This window comes from Bos indicus x Bos taurus, chromosome 19 (genome assembly GCF_003369695.1).
Source record: "Bos indicus x Bos taurus breed Angus x Brahman F1 hybrid chromosome 19, Bos_hybrid_MaternalHap_v2.0, whole genome shotgun sequence".
Taxonomy (NCBI): Eukaryota; Metazoa; Chordata; class Mammalia; order Artiodactyla; family Bovidae; genus Bos; species Bos indicus x Bos taurus.
The window spans coordinates 61,601,910-61,618,335 of NC_040094.1; the positions used below are offsets into that span (position 1 = coordinate 61,601,910).

The 16,426-nt window shown below is 46.0% G+C and overlaps 1 protein-coding gene across 2 annotated transcripts; it reads right to left on the minus strand.

Annotated features, from left to right (window-relative positions):
- Positions 1-590: 590 nt before the first annotated feature.
- KCNJ2 (potassium voltage-gated channel subfamily J member 2) lies at positions 591-12,639 on the minus strand. 2 transcript variants are annotated; one of them, XM_027519033.1, is made up of 2 exons: positions 12,029-12,639; positions 591-5,928 (listed from the first exon to the last, which is right to left on the minus strand). In XM_027519033.1, exon 2 carries the CDS (start codon positions 5,706-5,708, stop codon positions 4,425-4,427), a length of 1,284 nt encoding a protein of 427 aa, XP_027374834.1. In that variant the 5' UTR covers positions 5,709-5,928; positions 12,029-12,639; the 3' UTR covers positions 591-4,424. The 2 variants fall into 2 exon arrangements, with proteins under 2 accessions (XP_027374834.1, XP_027374833.1); XM_027519032.1 differs by lacking the exon at positions 12,029-12,639 and adding an exon at positions 11,193-11,385.
- Positions 12,640-16,426: the final 3,787 nt, after the last annotated feature.

Sequence of the window (16,426 nt, forward strand, 5' to 3'; positions counted from 1 at the left end):
GCCATGGGCCAAGTCTGGCCCACCACCTGTTATAAGTAAAGTTCTATTGTAATACAGCTGCACCTTTTTTTCATATTATCTGTGGCTGCTTTTGTAGTATGAGGGCAGAGCTGCATGGTGGAGACAAAGAACTGTTTCACAAAGCCAAAAATGTTTACTATCTGGCCTTTGATGGGACATATTTGCCAACTCTGATTTATTATACGGGAATATAACAACCTGATTTGGTTTTGGGGAAATGAGCTAATATAAAGCTGAACCCTACACAGAGTTAAGCTCAACAAAGTAACTTTTATCATTACACAGAGGCTTAAAATCTAAGCCTTCTATTCAATAGTTTTTTGTTATTTTTGTTTGCTTGTTTTTTGGTTGTTTCTCTCTCCTCTCCACCGAGGGCATTCTGTCCACAAACAAAATCCGGGCCCGACTTCCTCCTACTGGGATTAAGGTAACTTGCCACTGCACCACGCCTGTTCTGGAGATTTCTATGGTCCCATTCATCCCACCTATCCGGGTTTATGTCCTCTCATTTGGGAACCTTTGGTTTCTATCTGAGATGCTACAAGAATCACACAGAGAGCCCAAAAATTTCTTGCACTGATTGGTTTTCAATTTTTAACTTTTTATTTAGAAATAATAAAATAAGACATAATATATAAAAATATGTACAATCCATGGTTTGTGCAGTACATTAGGAAGACTTCAGATACAAAAAGATAGGAAATGGGAAGATGATAATTCAGGATTGTCAAAGACTGGGGTTGTTCAGTTCACTGCAGCCCAGAGCTTGAAACCCAACATAACTAGAAAAGGGATTTGTTGGGAGTAAGTGACTATGCAACACTTGTTTTTTTTTAAACAACCTTAACTTTATTAGATACAGAGTGAAAAAAAATCCACTCTGCTTCTCAGAACAGGCTTTTTGCTTTTACTGTGTGGCTTATCATCAAATATGAACCGACATTTGTTTTCTTGCCAGGGTAACAATATTCAGGGGACAAAATGCACTGAATAAACACCGAGGTTTGAGATGGGAGCTGACAGGGAAGAAAGGACAGGAAGGGACGAATAATGCACTGATAGAATTTAAAAAAAAAAAAAATAGGTAAAACAAACTGAACAAATTGTCATCAGGAATTTGGAAATGACTTCAGAGTTACGGTGACATCCTTAAAATGTCTGATTCAAGTATAATCCTAGAGGGATAGAAAACTATTAATATTCCTTTCTTAATAATCAAAATAGAATTCACTTTGTCTACCTTTTATTTAAAAATAGGATACCCAGGAATCTAAACCTCCTCCCAAAAATATAATGCCCATCCAGTTACGGGCACAGATTCTTCACAAGGGGATAACTCCTAAATAAATTCAGTGGGGGTTTGCTTGCAACAGAGAAGCAACAAGAATCTGGCAACAGACCCCAGATACTCAGTGTGAGTGTCTTCAGTCTGCTTTCCCACGACATGTGTGCACTAAGTAAGGAGACCCAGTCAATAAAGACCAAGGTTCTGAAGGTAAAATGCAGCAAAAAAAAAAAAAAAAAAAAACATTGTGCATTACTGTGTCTTGGCTCTTGACAAAAAAAAAAAAAAAACAAACAAACACAAAAATTGCCATTTAAAGCTTGTAACTGTTAAAATACTAATACCTAGAAAAAGTTTTCAAATGAACAGTCCATGCTGAAATAAATAACAGGAGAACATAGCAAGACAAACCTTATAAGGCTGGTAAATATTTGCTAAAACCATGCTAACCGGTAGCATACAGGTACTAGCTCTCAGAAATTGCTGCACTGAAATTATACTTTCTATGGCAATTTTCTTCCCTTTACAGACTTCTATTTACATTTGGCTTTAAATATGAAAATATCTGATAAACTTTATAAAATGTACACTTTAAAAACATAGCTTCTGCAAAATTTTCTTGGAAAAAAAAAAAAACAAACCTGTGCACCAGAAATTTTAATTTTTTTTTTCTCTTTTTAGAAAGAAGTTGCAAGAGTTCCCTCCCTCGTTCTTGCCCCCCTCCATCCGCCCCACTGCAAATATGTCAAGTGTTTAAGTGGCAGCACTGTGCGACAAGAAGGTGCCTTTGTCACCCCCATCCTCCACTGTATCTTCATGTAACTTACAGATCACGGAATACTCTTTGGTTTGATTATTTTCCTTTGCAAAAGTATCGGAATAGCAGCAGCTGAAACCCTCAACACCCTCTCCCTATCAATGGCAGGATGGTCGCCATGTACAGAAGGCTGTACATTCTGTGTCCACTCCATCCCAATTCCTCTAAGTCTCTAAACAACTTCCCCCATCAGCCTGTAAGTCTGGACTTCACATATCATCCCCTCGCTTGATGGCTCTAATCTGGTTTCCATGCAAATAACCACACAGGGTTCAAACCCACCGACTCGAAAGGCAGACAAGAGCAGAGACTGTCCTCTGACTGCAGGCACCCCATGCAGATACGGCTGGTCAGGAACCAGAGGCCATCCCAGACACGGGCTGATGAAATACAGGATTCTAGAACAAGCTGTTTTTTAATGGCATACAGGGGTGTAATACCGTAAAGAGAGTTGATTTTGAGACTCCCATTGAAAAAGAAAAAAATCAGTGACCCCAGAATTCACAAATAAGGAACTTTAAACCAAAACAGAGTTCCGTTATATCAAGCTAGAGCGGAAAACCAAACCAAACAAAATGTTCCTAGCGAGTCAGGCAGCCAGGCAGGAGAAGCTTCTGGGAAATGATGTGCCCCAAGTAACAGGCTCCAGGTCTGCACAGGCAAAAGGGATCCACTTGGTTCAAAGACGAGTGTGGATCCACCGGAGGGAAAGGACACTTTTAGACCATTATCTCCTTTACTTGTGACGCTGTTAGGATTGTTGTGGCTCTTGTTGACCCTAAAATACTGAGACATTTTCATTCCTGCTCTCTATCATTTAAAAAAAAAAAAGGCAATGTTCCCCTTCTTCCTAAATACTTAAGTTGATGAGCTACATCAAAACGGCTCTTCCACATCTTGCTAACTTCTCACTGGGGCATTCACAACCCTCTCAGATATTGGAGGACTCGGTCCAAACAGTCTGATGGGAAGAACCAGCCCACGGGCCAGGCGTGGCATCTTTTAGAAAATAAACTCAAGCCAGAGATGCACCCACCACCAGGGCAAGGAACTCAGCCTGAAGGTTTAAACCTACTGATCTTTCGAGTTGGATGGCTCAGCACGGAGGGTGCCAACTCATGTCGACCTAGGTCTTATCTTCTGGGATAAATTTTGGAATGTGCAAAACATGGAAAAATCCAGAAAAAAAAAATCTAAGGGGTCATCATCGCTCAAAGTTGTATTCACCTGTCCAGCACCACCTCGAAGGAAAGGAAAGTTGCTTATATCTTTCGTGTGTGTGTATGTGTGAATTTTACTTTCCCCTGTCTTCTTCCTATGACATGAAAGTTACATGAAAGAGCAAAAAATTAAAAGCACCACACTTAACTCTGTGTGTGATGTTCTATTTTCTCAATAAGGTGCAAAAGGAGAGGGTAGTTCAAGGTCTTGCTGAGGTTCAAAGTTCTTGTCTCTTGATTTCAAGGCAGCCGTGGGGCTTTCTTTCCCTTTTAGTGTAAGCTCCACTGTGCAAAAATGTGCATTATCTTTGGTATTTATTTTAGGTAGTCTAACTTAAAATTTGAGATAACCCATTAACATCTTGGAGGGGAAAAAAAAAAAAACAAAAACATTAACAACAGCCCAGAGGCTACCATTTGGCTAGTGTTACATAATGCCCTTATGTAACCAGAGAGACAGACAGCACGAGAGGGAGAGAGAGAATCAATTCTAGCAAACAAATTACTGGCCTCAAAAAATCAGGCTCTCTTTTGGCAGCTAATAGCCAAATACTTGCCACTTTGAAGCGCATATCATGAGCTTTCAACAAAGTTCAACACTGACTTTTTAAATTACACACAAGGAAAAAAAAAAAAAACTACACTGCAACAATACGACACGTGTTGGTGTAGTTAGCAGCTTTTCAAAAGTTAAGGCAGAGTCTTGCCTTTAAAACATTGAAAAATGTGATGCCATTTAAAAACATTCTTGTTCCCCAAAGAGAAGCGTTCTGGAGAAGTCAAACACCCCACCAACCAAGGCTTGCCTGCAAGTTCAAGTTTGGTTCAAAACACAAAACACAAACACCCCATAACTTATTCTACAACGTGTTATGCGCCTTTGGGCCACGGGGAGGCCTGTTTAGTGCTTTAGGTTCGTCTTCGCGCTTACAGTCTTTCTCTAAAACCACCGCGCTAGCCCCAGTCCCTTGTGGTCACTTGCCTCGAACCACCTGCCCCTGGTACCGTCGTGTGCGTAACTGTTTTGGGCCTTTGACCAACAGACCGTGTTTCAGAGGAAGCACTCCCCAGGAGGACTCAGTCATATCTCCGACTCCCGTCGTAACGGCCTGGGCTCTAGAGGTACACTGGCCTGGTTGTGCAGGTCTATGTCCGGGGGCGTGTCTGTGCTTGTGCTCTCGGGGACCCCGTTCTCACTGTCGTCTTCCTCTTTGCTCGTGAGGGCGACCTCATTTTCGTAGCAAAACGAGTTAGCGTTCGACAGGATGTATTTCTTCTCCGCTAAGTCCCTAGCGCTGCACAGGGGCGTGTTGGGGACTTCGTACGTCTTGTGGAACCTGGAGTAGTCTACTTTGTAGTAGTGTTTCTCCTCGAAGAGCACCGGCTCGTAGCGGTGACCCCAGAGGATCTCGTTGGCCAGGTACGAGCTCCGGCACTGCGTGGTCATGGCCGTGGCCTCCACCATACCCTCGAGGATGACCACGATCTCAAAGTCTGCGTTGTCGATGTCCTGCTTGCTCAGATCGTACAGAGGACTGTCCTCATCGATCTCGTGGACGATGGTGATGGGAGACACCAGAAATATGCGGTCGATGCCGCTGTCGAAGCCCACGTTGATGTCTATCTGATCCAGGGGGATGTACTCCCCCTCGGAGGTGATTCTGGACTTGAGGAGCTGCGCGCGCACGTGCGCCTCCACCAAGTGGCTCTTCCGGAGGTTGCCCACCCGCCACATGAGGCAGAGCTTGCCGTCCCTCATGGCGATCACGGCGTTGTGGCTGAAGACCAGCGTCTCGTTTCTCTTTTTGGGCTTGGCCATCTTGGCCATTACCGCACCGATGATGAAGGCGTCGATGATGCAGCCCACGATGGACTGGAAGACCACCATGAAGACGGCCACAGGGCACTCGTCCGTGACGCAGCGGAAGCCGTAGCCGATGGTGGTCTGCGTCTCGATGGAGAAAAGGAAGGCAGCCGTGAAGCTGTTGACCTCGGACACGCAGGCTTTGCTCTCCTTGGACGCATCCAGGTCCCCGTGGAGCAGCGCGATCAACCAAAACACACAGCCGAAGAAGAGCCAGGAGAGCACGAAAGCCAGGCAGAAGATGACCAGCATCCACCGCCAGCGGATGTCCACGCACGTGGTGAAGATGTCCGCCAGGTACCGCTGGCCCTTCTCGCCCACGTTGATGAACTGCACGTTGCAGTGTCCGTCCTTCTTCACGAAGCGGCTCCTGCACTGCTGGCGGGTGTGGACTTTGCTCTTGCCATTCCCGAATCCGTTGGCCACCGCCAGGGTGGCCAGCTTCATGCCGTCCTCCTCTGAAGAGACGATGCTGTAGCGGTTGGTGCGCACGCTGCCCATCGCTTCTGCTGTGGACGCCAGCGCTTCTGCTTTGGGAAACAGTCTCAGTTTTTGCAAAACCCTTTGGAGAAACAGGTTTGAATGTTCAGTGAGGACCCACACGCACAAAAAAAGAAGGAGGGATGGGGTCTCCAGGGGCCTTGAGGTTCTGGCTACCAAGGTCTGTCTCTTGACATGCAGAGTCACCTTAGTAACTCAGCTGACATCCAGAGAACAGGTCCTGCAAAAAAGAGAGAGAGATCTTTTATTACAAAAGAAGTTCATTAGGAAAGGGTTCTACTCTCTAATGCAACAGTTCCTAGCCAGAAACAGAGACAGATACACATCAATGTCCTTTATGCTGAATTGCTGGGGTTTTTATTTCTTTGTGTAGCCCTAAAGAAATAGAAAGAAAATATTTTCCTATATTACTTAAAAACATGATGTTGCTAAACACAGAAGAGGTAGTTGTTCATGAAAATGTTTTTTTCTAACTTTTAAATTTTATATTGGAGTATAGCTGATTGACAATGTTGCGATACTTTCAGGTGGACAGCGAAGGGCCTCAGCCATACTTATACATGTATCCATTCTCCTCCCAACTCCCCTGCCATCCGGGCTGCCACAGAACATTGAGCAGAGTCCCCTGTGCTGTACAGCAGACTTTTCTTGGTTGTCCATTTTAAATATAGCAGTGCGCACATATCCATCCATCCCTAATTATCCCTTCCCTTCATCCAAAGTCTCAGATTCCTGTTCCCTATTTTTGGCCAGAAATCTAGAATATTCTACTGTCTCCTTTTATGCTCTTCTTTTTGCCTTCTCTACTTGCTAGGGTCCCTGGTGATTAAGCGGAAGAAAGACTTTTCTAACTCTCAGGTTTGCCATGAAGCTTTAAGAACTCGGACATGTCAGAGAGCATTTCACATGAATGCAGAATGTTCATATTCATCGGGCAGCAGGTGCATTGTGGAAGAACATGACAGCCCTCAATGACGAGGCTGAAATTCAAAAGCATTGACTAGTTCATTTAACAGACAAAACTGAGCAGACAGCCCTTCCAATCATCTGAAAGGGACGCAGGTTTCTGGAGACATTTTGGGCTTATTCCATCACGTCACACGCTGACAGCAGCCACCAAAAGCGGCAGAAACTCCTGATAACATCTCTGTTCCTGCAAGTGATTCTGACTTGAAGATGCAGGCTCACTCTGGGGGATACAGAGTGATCCTGTTGCTTAGCAATGAGAGACTTGAAATTCTCTGGAGATGGGACTGCCGTGTGTAATGACAGGCAAGGAAGTAAGCACCTTTGTGCTCAAGGATCAGGTCTTCAGTGGATTGAGATAAGGCTGGGACTCATTTCACGGGAGTTCAACTCTGTGTGTTTTCAAACCCAGACACCTCTGTAGCAGTAAGTCACAGGCCCCCCTCAGCTCACTCGCACTTTGCAGCGTTGCTTTCTGACCTCTGTTCCTGTAGAGAAGATGCTCACCTTTACCTAATGTGAACAAATAAACAGCAGTTTCCAGTTTTCCTCTCTCTGCTCATCTCCCGCCCCCTGCACCCCCGCCCCTGTAGTTAAAAATCATCTACCGACTTTTGACTTTTCATGTTTGGTCCAAAGGATATAATTTTTCCTGGATTTGCAAAAGGCTGGGAGAAAGTCTAGGGTGTTTTGACAACCAAATATAAATTTTAAAATGAACACAGCAGAGAAATGAAAAATAGGAGGAATGCTTGACTTTCAAACCACCAAAGCTGTCTCCTGGATTAAAGGGGGACAGTGAACAGCAGATAGACAGGATCAGAGATTCATCGACACCCTGATGACGAAGACACCACTTTTTCTTTCTCCCCCTAAACGGCACTCAGATGAAGCAGTTAACAGAACCACGTGCAACCAGACCAGCTGCAAAGACAGCAAATCACTGATCCGTTTTCACGCACCCCCGGAGTAAAAAGGCAAGGTGCACTGTCTTTGAAAATGACTTGTTACAGTCGTTTCACTTCTGCCTCTTTATCCAAGTTATTATGCAAGAATGTGCCCCAACACATTTTTCCTGAGATTAGTCATCTGTGAAAATTGCAATGTGTGTTACATTTTGGCAGCTTTTGACACCTGAATGATGCCCGATTTGAAACTGCCTTTGAATTACTTTATAAAAAGAAAGTACTGTGTCTTCTTACCCTTCCACCTGCTTCAATGTTTTGTCTGCTTCCCATGAAGTTTGCTCTTGGACAAAAGAAACAAGACTCTGATTCCTCAGGGTTCTAGACCCTGGACACAGAAAGAATTTTTTTAAACAAAGATTTCAGCTCATTTGGCTCATATGAAACTGCCAAGCCCTTCGACACACACACAAATATAGACAATAATATGACACCAAGTGCAGGTGCATTTTCCAAGAAAGGGGCAGCAGGGAGGCCTCGTTTAAATAGGCTTGTATCTGTGAGTTCTGACTGACTTCAGGATCTTATAAGCTGACACCAAGAAATTCCCTTTTCATGATTCAAAACAATCGTTCCATCTGAGTTACCATTACGGACCAAGAGTAGACAGTCTCAAATTTCATCTGACTGATTTCTGCTCTTTCCAGATTAAAGCATAACAGTCATATGAAATCTAAAGACCGAATTATGACTTTCTAAAAATCCTGACCCCAGGACATTCGTCTGAATTCCACAAAACACACACGACCAGCTTCCTACGAATGAATAGCTTTCCGCATTTAGATTCTTGAAGAGAGCCTGTATTGAGTGACTATTATTGTCTTATTTCCATTGCTAATGACAGAATTTGTTCCATATGCGGAGCATCATTTAGAAATTTACCATTTCTGCCTGGAAAGGGGGGGGGGGAGATTTTTCTGGCAAAATGGAAACTTTTGTCACCTCCAGCAGATACGTTCCAAAACAGATTCGTGTGTGTATATGTGCACACGCATGATGTGTATTCAGACTTTGGTGGAGCTGATGATACAGCAAAAGCTGAGACGCTGCCAAAGTCTGATAGGGTAACTGTCTTAATATTCCACTCTGAAGACTGTCTTTCCTATTAACCTGCCCACATGCCTGAGTGGCTGCGGGCAAGCAGAAAACTTCCTTGCCTGCACTTCTCACACTGAAAATCACCAATTCATGAGCATCTGGGAAAACACTTTAATTAGGAATAGGGCTTTCGTGCAACTTCATTTTAGGGCCACATTCTAAGTAAGTTCTTGAGAATCATCTGATTAAGAACCGATGAAAACCCCCAGTGATTGCCCTCCTTGAGGGGCACAGCTTGGGAGAATTCACGTGTGATCTGATGAACAATGTGCAAATGCCCCCATTTTCAGCCAGAATATGTAAGGGCCTGAAATAAACTTAATAGACACAAACAATCATTTTTACCCAGGGCATAACCAGTGAGGAAGAAAGTATTTCTGGGAAATGGAGAGGCTACATGTGCTGCTCTTCATGTTAAGACTATTTATAGGCTGAGCCCAAATTAAGCATAAGCAGTGGAAAAAAATACTTCAGGGCTTCCATCTCAAGGTAGATGTTAAAGGAGAGAGAGCTGGAGACAGAGATGAGGCCAAAGAGATAACACGGTGTAATGAATGTATCCAGATCATTTTTACCATCACCGAGATATTCCCAGGATGGATAATCCAAGAACAGAGACATGCTAACCAGGAAGACTAAATGAGAATAAGTGGGCCCCCTCTTATGGTCATGGTGTGGAGCGGATAAGAAAGTTTCTGAGTAAAGAGAGGAGACAGGGATGGTAAAAGGACTGAACGAGAGGTCTGCTAATGAGGGTTTAGAGCAGCTATTCCCCAGCTGACGCCATATAGACCAGCCTGAGTGTGCTCTGGGCACACGGTTGCTACGAGAGCTCAAGGCTGGCAAAGCAACCTCTCAGAAGCTCAGTAAACAAAAGGGAGGGGGAGGGGCTCTTGGAGAGGAGGGGCACCCACTCATCTATGGGAACCCCACATCTTTCATACTCAACAATGCATATAGCATCACTTGGTATGCGCACATGCTGAACTATATATCTCTATAGCAAACAATAATAAAGACTAAAAAAAAAAAAAAAAGTTTGAAACTGTCCTTCTGTCCAGGTAAAGACATGGTCGGTCTTTTATGCTACTCAAAAAGTCATGCAAGGACTCGACAAGGATTGGGCAGCCGGAAAGTCTGAAGGAAGTAGAAGGAAGCAGAAATACCCCGCGTGCTATTTTTTTTAAGGTCAGTTTACAAGAGCTCAGAACAAATATTCCTATGGAGAGCAATAACACAAAAAGAAAGTGCCAGCAGGGGGGAGGGGCAGGGAGTGCAAGCAAAGTGACATGACCTTGACCCCGACTCTGACCCCTCCCACCATCCTTAGAGTCAGTCTCTTAATTCCTCAGCCTGGGGATTTTTCTGGATCATGACAAATAAAAATAAAACACTTGGAGCAGGCGTGAAAGTGAGAGGGAAAAAGCTAGCAAGCATACAGGTAACACAGAGCAGGCATACAGCAGTCCTTAGTGGGAGAAAATGACAGCCTACCGATTACTAACGGAATGAAAGGAAGTGGCACAAAGCAATAGGCACTCTTTGAATACCCAAAACACGCTTTCAAATCAGGCCTGATTTCCTAAAAGGTAAATTCTTGGTTAATAGAAATCCCAGGATTCACAGCCGCATCTTAGTTACCATCCTGCTGACAGGATCACCCAGACACAGACAATAAACTGCCCACTTCCTATCTCGATTTTTTTTCCAACTGTCATGATGACTCTATGTTATGATGCAATCCTTTGCAGAATCAAGTCGTTTCGACCACCGTGCTTCCCTGAAACCTGACCGTCTTGAAATTTCGGTATTAACGTGATTATTCCAAAGAAGAGCAAGCTGCTTAGGGGAGGTGTGCAAGTTTCGCGATCTTAGGGCTCAGATCCAGCGCGAGCTCCCGTTCTCTTCCCCAGCAAAGCAACTTTGAGAGAAGCTCGCTGGGTTTGGAACTCAAGCTACACTTGAAGCAATGACAGAGGGGGTGGGGAGGAAAGACGCCAAGGATCGAGACCGGCGCTGAGTCCCGAGGTTTGCCAAGGTTTGAGACCGGTTTTCTAGACGCATCCACTGCCTTTTTTTTTTTTTTTTTTTCCTCCTGAGAGACAGAATCGAACAGAGGCTCCCTCGCCCGGGTCTCCCAACTGAGTATCTCGCTACAGCTGGTGCACTGGAAGTTATGAGCACAAACAGATGCTGCAGAGAAATGTTTCTATTGCTCAACTGTTCCAAGCATGTCTCAGTATTTTTAGCTCTGAGGATGTTCTGGTGCGCACACAAACTCTATAGGCAGGCTCTGGGACTCCGGCGCGTGGGGGAGAACTAAAGGCCGCCTGACAGCTGGGCACCTCTGGGGCGGCCGGGCCGGGCCGGGTCGGGGACGGAAGCCCGAGTCCTCTCCCCGGGACCCACAGGCAAGGAGAGCAAAGGAGGGAAGAAAACACGCAGCAGCCCTTACCTGTTGCTGGCGCAGGAGCATGGGGACATGGAGTGGAAGTGGGGGTTACAGAGGCATGTGAGATCCAGGAGTTTGTACAAGCGAGGGAGCCAAAGCGAACCAGCAATTCCCAAGACCCAGCGGGCCGGCGCCGGGGCGGACTGAGCGCGGGCTGGGTCTCCAGTGCGCTCTGCGCTTTCCTGGGCTCTTTTGAGGCGTCCGCGAGGCACCGGGCCGCCCGGCCCCGCCCCCGGCCGCGCCGGCCAATCGCCGCGCTCCCGGCCCCGCGGGGACCGCGCCGGGGGGAGGATGCTGCGCCCGCGGGGCCCGCGGGGCCGGCGCGAGAACCTGCCGCGGCTCCCGCCCCGCGCGCCCCCAACGCCCGGCCGCCGGGAAGAAGGAGGCGGCCGCGCCCGGCCGGGCCCGCAGCAGGTGGGACGCCGGCGGCCCGGCTCCGGCGGCGGCCTAATTGCAGCCCCGCCTGTGGGCCGAGCTTCCCACCCCGGGGCCAGCCCCACGCTGGCCCCTTCCTGTCCTCGGCGGCGGCGGGGCCGGGCGCGCGCCCCCAGGGGCTAGCGGAGGGCCGGTATCCCGGCCGCCCGGTGGCCGCCTGGGAAGCTTGCCTGTCAGCTGGGGGCGCGTCTTCCTTTCTCCTTCCCTCCCACCCGGGGCAACCTCCCACCCCTGCCCCGCGATCCTTCCCGCCCCCCGAATCCTGGGCTGAACCAGCGGGGCGAGGAGGAGCCGCCGATGCAACGCGGAAAGGGACCGCGAGCGGCGCGCAGAGCCCGACCGGGGGCCGACGCGCGCCGGGCCGCCCGGCCCTTCCCTCTCCCGACTGGGTGCGAGTTACTTACAGAGCGCCGGGGCTCCTCGGGAGGGTGAACGGCCCGTTCCCTGCCGCGGGGTCCGCCCTCAATCCCGGTATCCACCAGCGCGCCCGGCACGCTCTGCTGATCTAAACCCAGAGCAGTTAGACTCCTGAATTCTCTGCAGGAGCAACTCCTACGGGCGCTCAGCGCTGCCACGCGCCGGCGCCTCCCAGCCCTCCCGCCCAGCAACCGGGCGAGGGCACGGAGACCCTTTCACAAGCGCTGTCAACCGCAGTGTGAACCGGGCGTGGACCCTGGAGCACTGTGTGTGTGTGTGTGTGTGTGTGTGTGTGTGTGTGTGTACACTGCGGAGCCGCGCACGCCTGAGCATTTTGGTGTCATCACGAAGCTTTGCTCTTAAAGAATACTTAAGAATCCTCCTTATACCAAGTTTGCCGTCCCTATGTGTGTGTGTGTGTGTGTGTGTGTGTGTGTGTGTGTGTGTGTGTGTGTGTGGTGAATGTTTATTTCCTCAAGCGATCAAATGTGTCCTCCGCGTAGTTTAAACCTCTCCAGGGCCTCCTGGAGACGCCAAACAACTTCCACACGCTAGCTCGTCTTTCTGGGCGGTACCGCCGGAGTGGCTGTGCGCGAGCGCGAGAATGAAACCGACCGGGAACCGGGGTTCGCGCCGGGACCCACCTCCGAGCCTCCTTCGCGCCCTCGGCCCCTAGGAGGTGCTGGTGAAGTGCGCTTGGGCTTCGCGGGTCCCTCTGAATCCTGCCTCAGCCAGCGTGCCGCTCTTCCTAGTCACTTTCCTAAGACACAGACATTAAAAGGGCCTGAAACAGGTTCTGCAGGCGGTGTGACTCTGACAGCCAAGCGCCTGGCTGTTTCATTCCATTGGTGGCCATGGTACAGTGGTTCGAGCCCTGCCACCAACTTTCTTACCTTTTAAAGCCCTCTCCGTGGGAATCATGGGTCACACCATGGAGGTCTCATTTAACCTGTGGGAAGCCAAGTGCTATTTATAGGCCGTTTGGATTAACTGTGCCAAAGGGGTGGATGTATAGGAAGCCAGGCCGTAGCCTAAAGCTGAAAGAGCCTGGAGACAGACAAGCTAAGTCTGCGTGACCAGTGGACAAAGGATGCGGTGCGGCTCACTGCGCTGCAATGAGCTGCCTCTCAGACGGGTTCCTCGTGGATTTCTTAATTGGACCGGAGAGGCCTGATGAATCCTTCAAAGCATATTAAACCTAAATGGAAAGAGGAAATTCATCGTTTATAGATGATCTCTTCTGTTACTGTGATTCAATCTATGCATCTGTAGATGGCTGAGGATTTTCCAAGCCACAAAAATCCAACACTCTTATTTCCAGGTAATGAGCTCTTTTTGAAAACCAGTCACCCAGAAAGGGATACCATTTCTCTGAAATTACGATTGAAATGGTTTTATTTTAATATGCTACTCTAAGTAAATTGAATACACCACAGGTCAGGATGGTTGCATAGGATAGGAAAAATCTCTTTTAAAAAAATGAATGCAAAGTTCTCAGATGATGGTTGTTTGTATAAATTTACTGATGAGAAATAAATTGCAAATAAATACGTGTATCCTAGTCCTTCTTACCAACCTCACTTTCACCTCCCATGGAATGATATGCATCAAGCCTTATTTATTGAAACCAAAAATTAGAGACAGGTTGACTTTTAACAGGAAGCTTCCCAATCTGAATAGACTGTTTCCCTTAGTTATTTAGCTAAATAAGGAAACATGAAGAATTACATTTTGTTTATAACTGAAACTTTATAAATGCAGGAGAGCATTGATTAACTCTATTGCTTCATCTCATAAGAAAAATATAAATGTGCATTTTAATGAATGAGACCTTTCACTATGTCCCTATTAGGAAAATTCTAGTGTTCCAAACCATTCAGTGCTTGGATAAGTGTACTTTTTTGGAGCGAGTATGTGATATAGATTTCTCTGAGAGTATATCTTTTTGGCTGAATCAGTCCTTATTTAGCAAAAAACAAAAAAAAATCTCCAATGCAGTTGGACACCAGTACAGTTGGGTGTTGGGATCCATCTGTAGATTACATTTTTCCAAGGAAGTGACAAGTATGTCCCTACTGATTCCCTCCAGAGTAACCACTTATAATATAAGAGCCAAATATTAGTCACAGTCTAGATCTGCAGTCAGATTATGAATGGTCGTGTGACGCAGAAGGACATTGTTCTGCCAGGAACACAAATCTCTCTTTTGTGCTTAAGTAAAGACCACCAGCAATTAGTTTTATTTTCAAGGGTCCATTAACCGTCACTGCAGTCCAATTTATAATGAGAAGAGAAGAGCAGCTCCTGTTATTTGCATCTTCCTGGTAGCAAGAATCACTCATTAGTCTTTGCAGTAATAATTAATAGTCATAATAAATAGATCAGTAAGTGTGTGTGTGTGTATGCTCTGTCACTCAGTCATGTCTGATCCCGTGCAACCCCGTGGACTGTAGCCCACCAGGCTCCTCTGTTCATGGGATTCTCCAGGCAAGAGTACTGGAGTGGGTTGCCATTTCCTCCTCCAGGGGATTGTCCCCACCCGGGAATCGAACCAGCGTCTCTTGCATCACCTGCATTGGCAGGCGAATTCTTTACCACTGTGTCATATTGACTTGAAATATAGACAGGCTGGGTATGCCATCTGCTACTATGAGAACAAGTCACCTGCTAGGGTATTTTAAGACATTGAATGTAATCGTACCTGGGGGAAAATTGCTTTGGCAGTTTCACTTACCATATTGGTAAGATTTCATCTTCATAATAAAATCCATAAAGGTACTTGTTGAGAAGCTACTTTGTACTTCGGCCATGTGCTCAGTGATGTGGGAGACAGAAGAGGTCTGAAACAGGAACAGTTGCTCGCCTTCAAGGATCCACGATCTCTGAGCAGACAGACAATGGCTACGTGGAATGACTCAATGACACGATAAGGCACCTATGATTAAGTGCTAAAATGGGTTGGTGAGGAAAGAAGCATCTGGAGGGCTTCTGGGGAGTGGAATGAAATGGACGGGAACGTGTGGGGAAGTCTTTAGAATGGAAGACTTCACACGCTTGACATAATACTCACACAGTTGTGGCAAGGATGTTGAGCGCACACCAGGAGATGGGGTTGCCCCTCACTTGGATTGCATCCTAAATGCCCATTATGCACTCAGCTCCGTCTGTATACATGTAATTGTGTGTATAAATTATAAGCTGCCTCTAAGAATGGCATGTCCTTCCTGCATGCTGCTGCCTGCGTAACTTCCTCTAAAGCACTGGGATTTAGTTCACGAGCCTTATTTGTCATTTGTCATCCCTGTAACACACAGTGATGTCACCTTATTTATCTGGCAGCCTGGGAATGCAGCATTTTACAGAATGGCTTTTCTAAATAATTGAAGTTTGTTTGATTGGGAATGATTTTTCCCTTATCGTATGCATCCTCAAACTCTTAACTGGCGGCTCCTGTAGCATTCTGTATGTATTTCCAGTATCTTATATTCTGTTCCTCTCAGGCTATTACAGATATATTTTCCCCTATATCTGCTTCCACCTACCAATCGGGACTGTTTTGAAGTTCACGGCCAATTTTTTATCTTTATATCCTTGTTGCCTTGCACATGGCTGAGCAAATAAATCAGGCTCAATAAATGTCAGCTGAATGATGAAAAGAATGAAAGTAACAATATTTCTGAGTATAAGATGACTTTTGAATAATGACTCAGTAATGATTCATTATAATAAACATAAGCCATTTCATTTTTACCTGCAATAGACAGCCTATCAAAATACAATAAGAACAGTGTCTTCTACATTAAATGACCCCAGACTGAGCTTATTTAAGCTGTTCTGCTTGTTTTTCCTTCTTCTCCATCAATGAGCCTTCACTTCTCATTTTTGCTTCTGCCAACGTGCTTGGAATTTACTAGGCTGTCACTTTGTTCTGTCTAATTTGTTGATTCTAATATGCACTAGGCTGAGAAATTATGTAACCAAGGTTGTTTAAAAATATAGGCAAAGTAAAAGTAAATATGATTTAAAGGGCTTAAAGTGGATGTATATTTTTGAAATAGTATGAGCATATGCTAAATTTGGAGTTACCTTGTTTTGGTTGGTTTCCTTTTTGGATAAAAAAGCTTTGGGATATGGATTTATGGCATCTATTTTAGCTTCTCAGAGCACTTAAATGCTTCAGACCTTGCATTTGCTGTGTTATGAATAGTTGAGAAAGAACTCTGGAAAAACAAGATTACCTGTCTGCCTGCAACTGTGCATATGTTTGTATGTTTCTGAACAAGAAAATCATATGCTCGTTTATTGAGAACTCGTTCGCATGCTCACTTTGTCCATTTATAGGATCTTCGTTTTTCATCAAATATGTTAAAACCAACAACAATAAG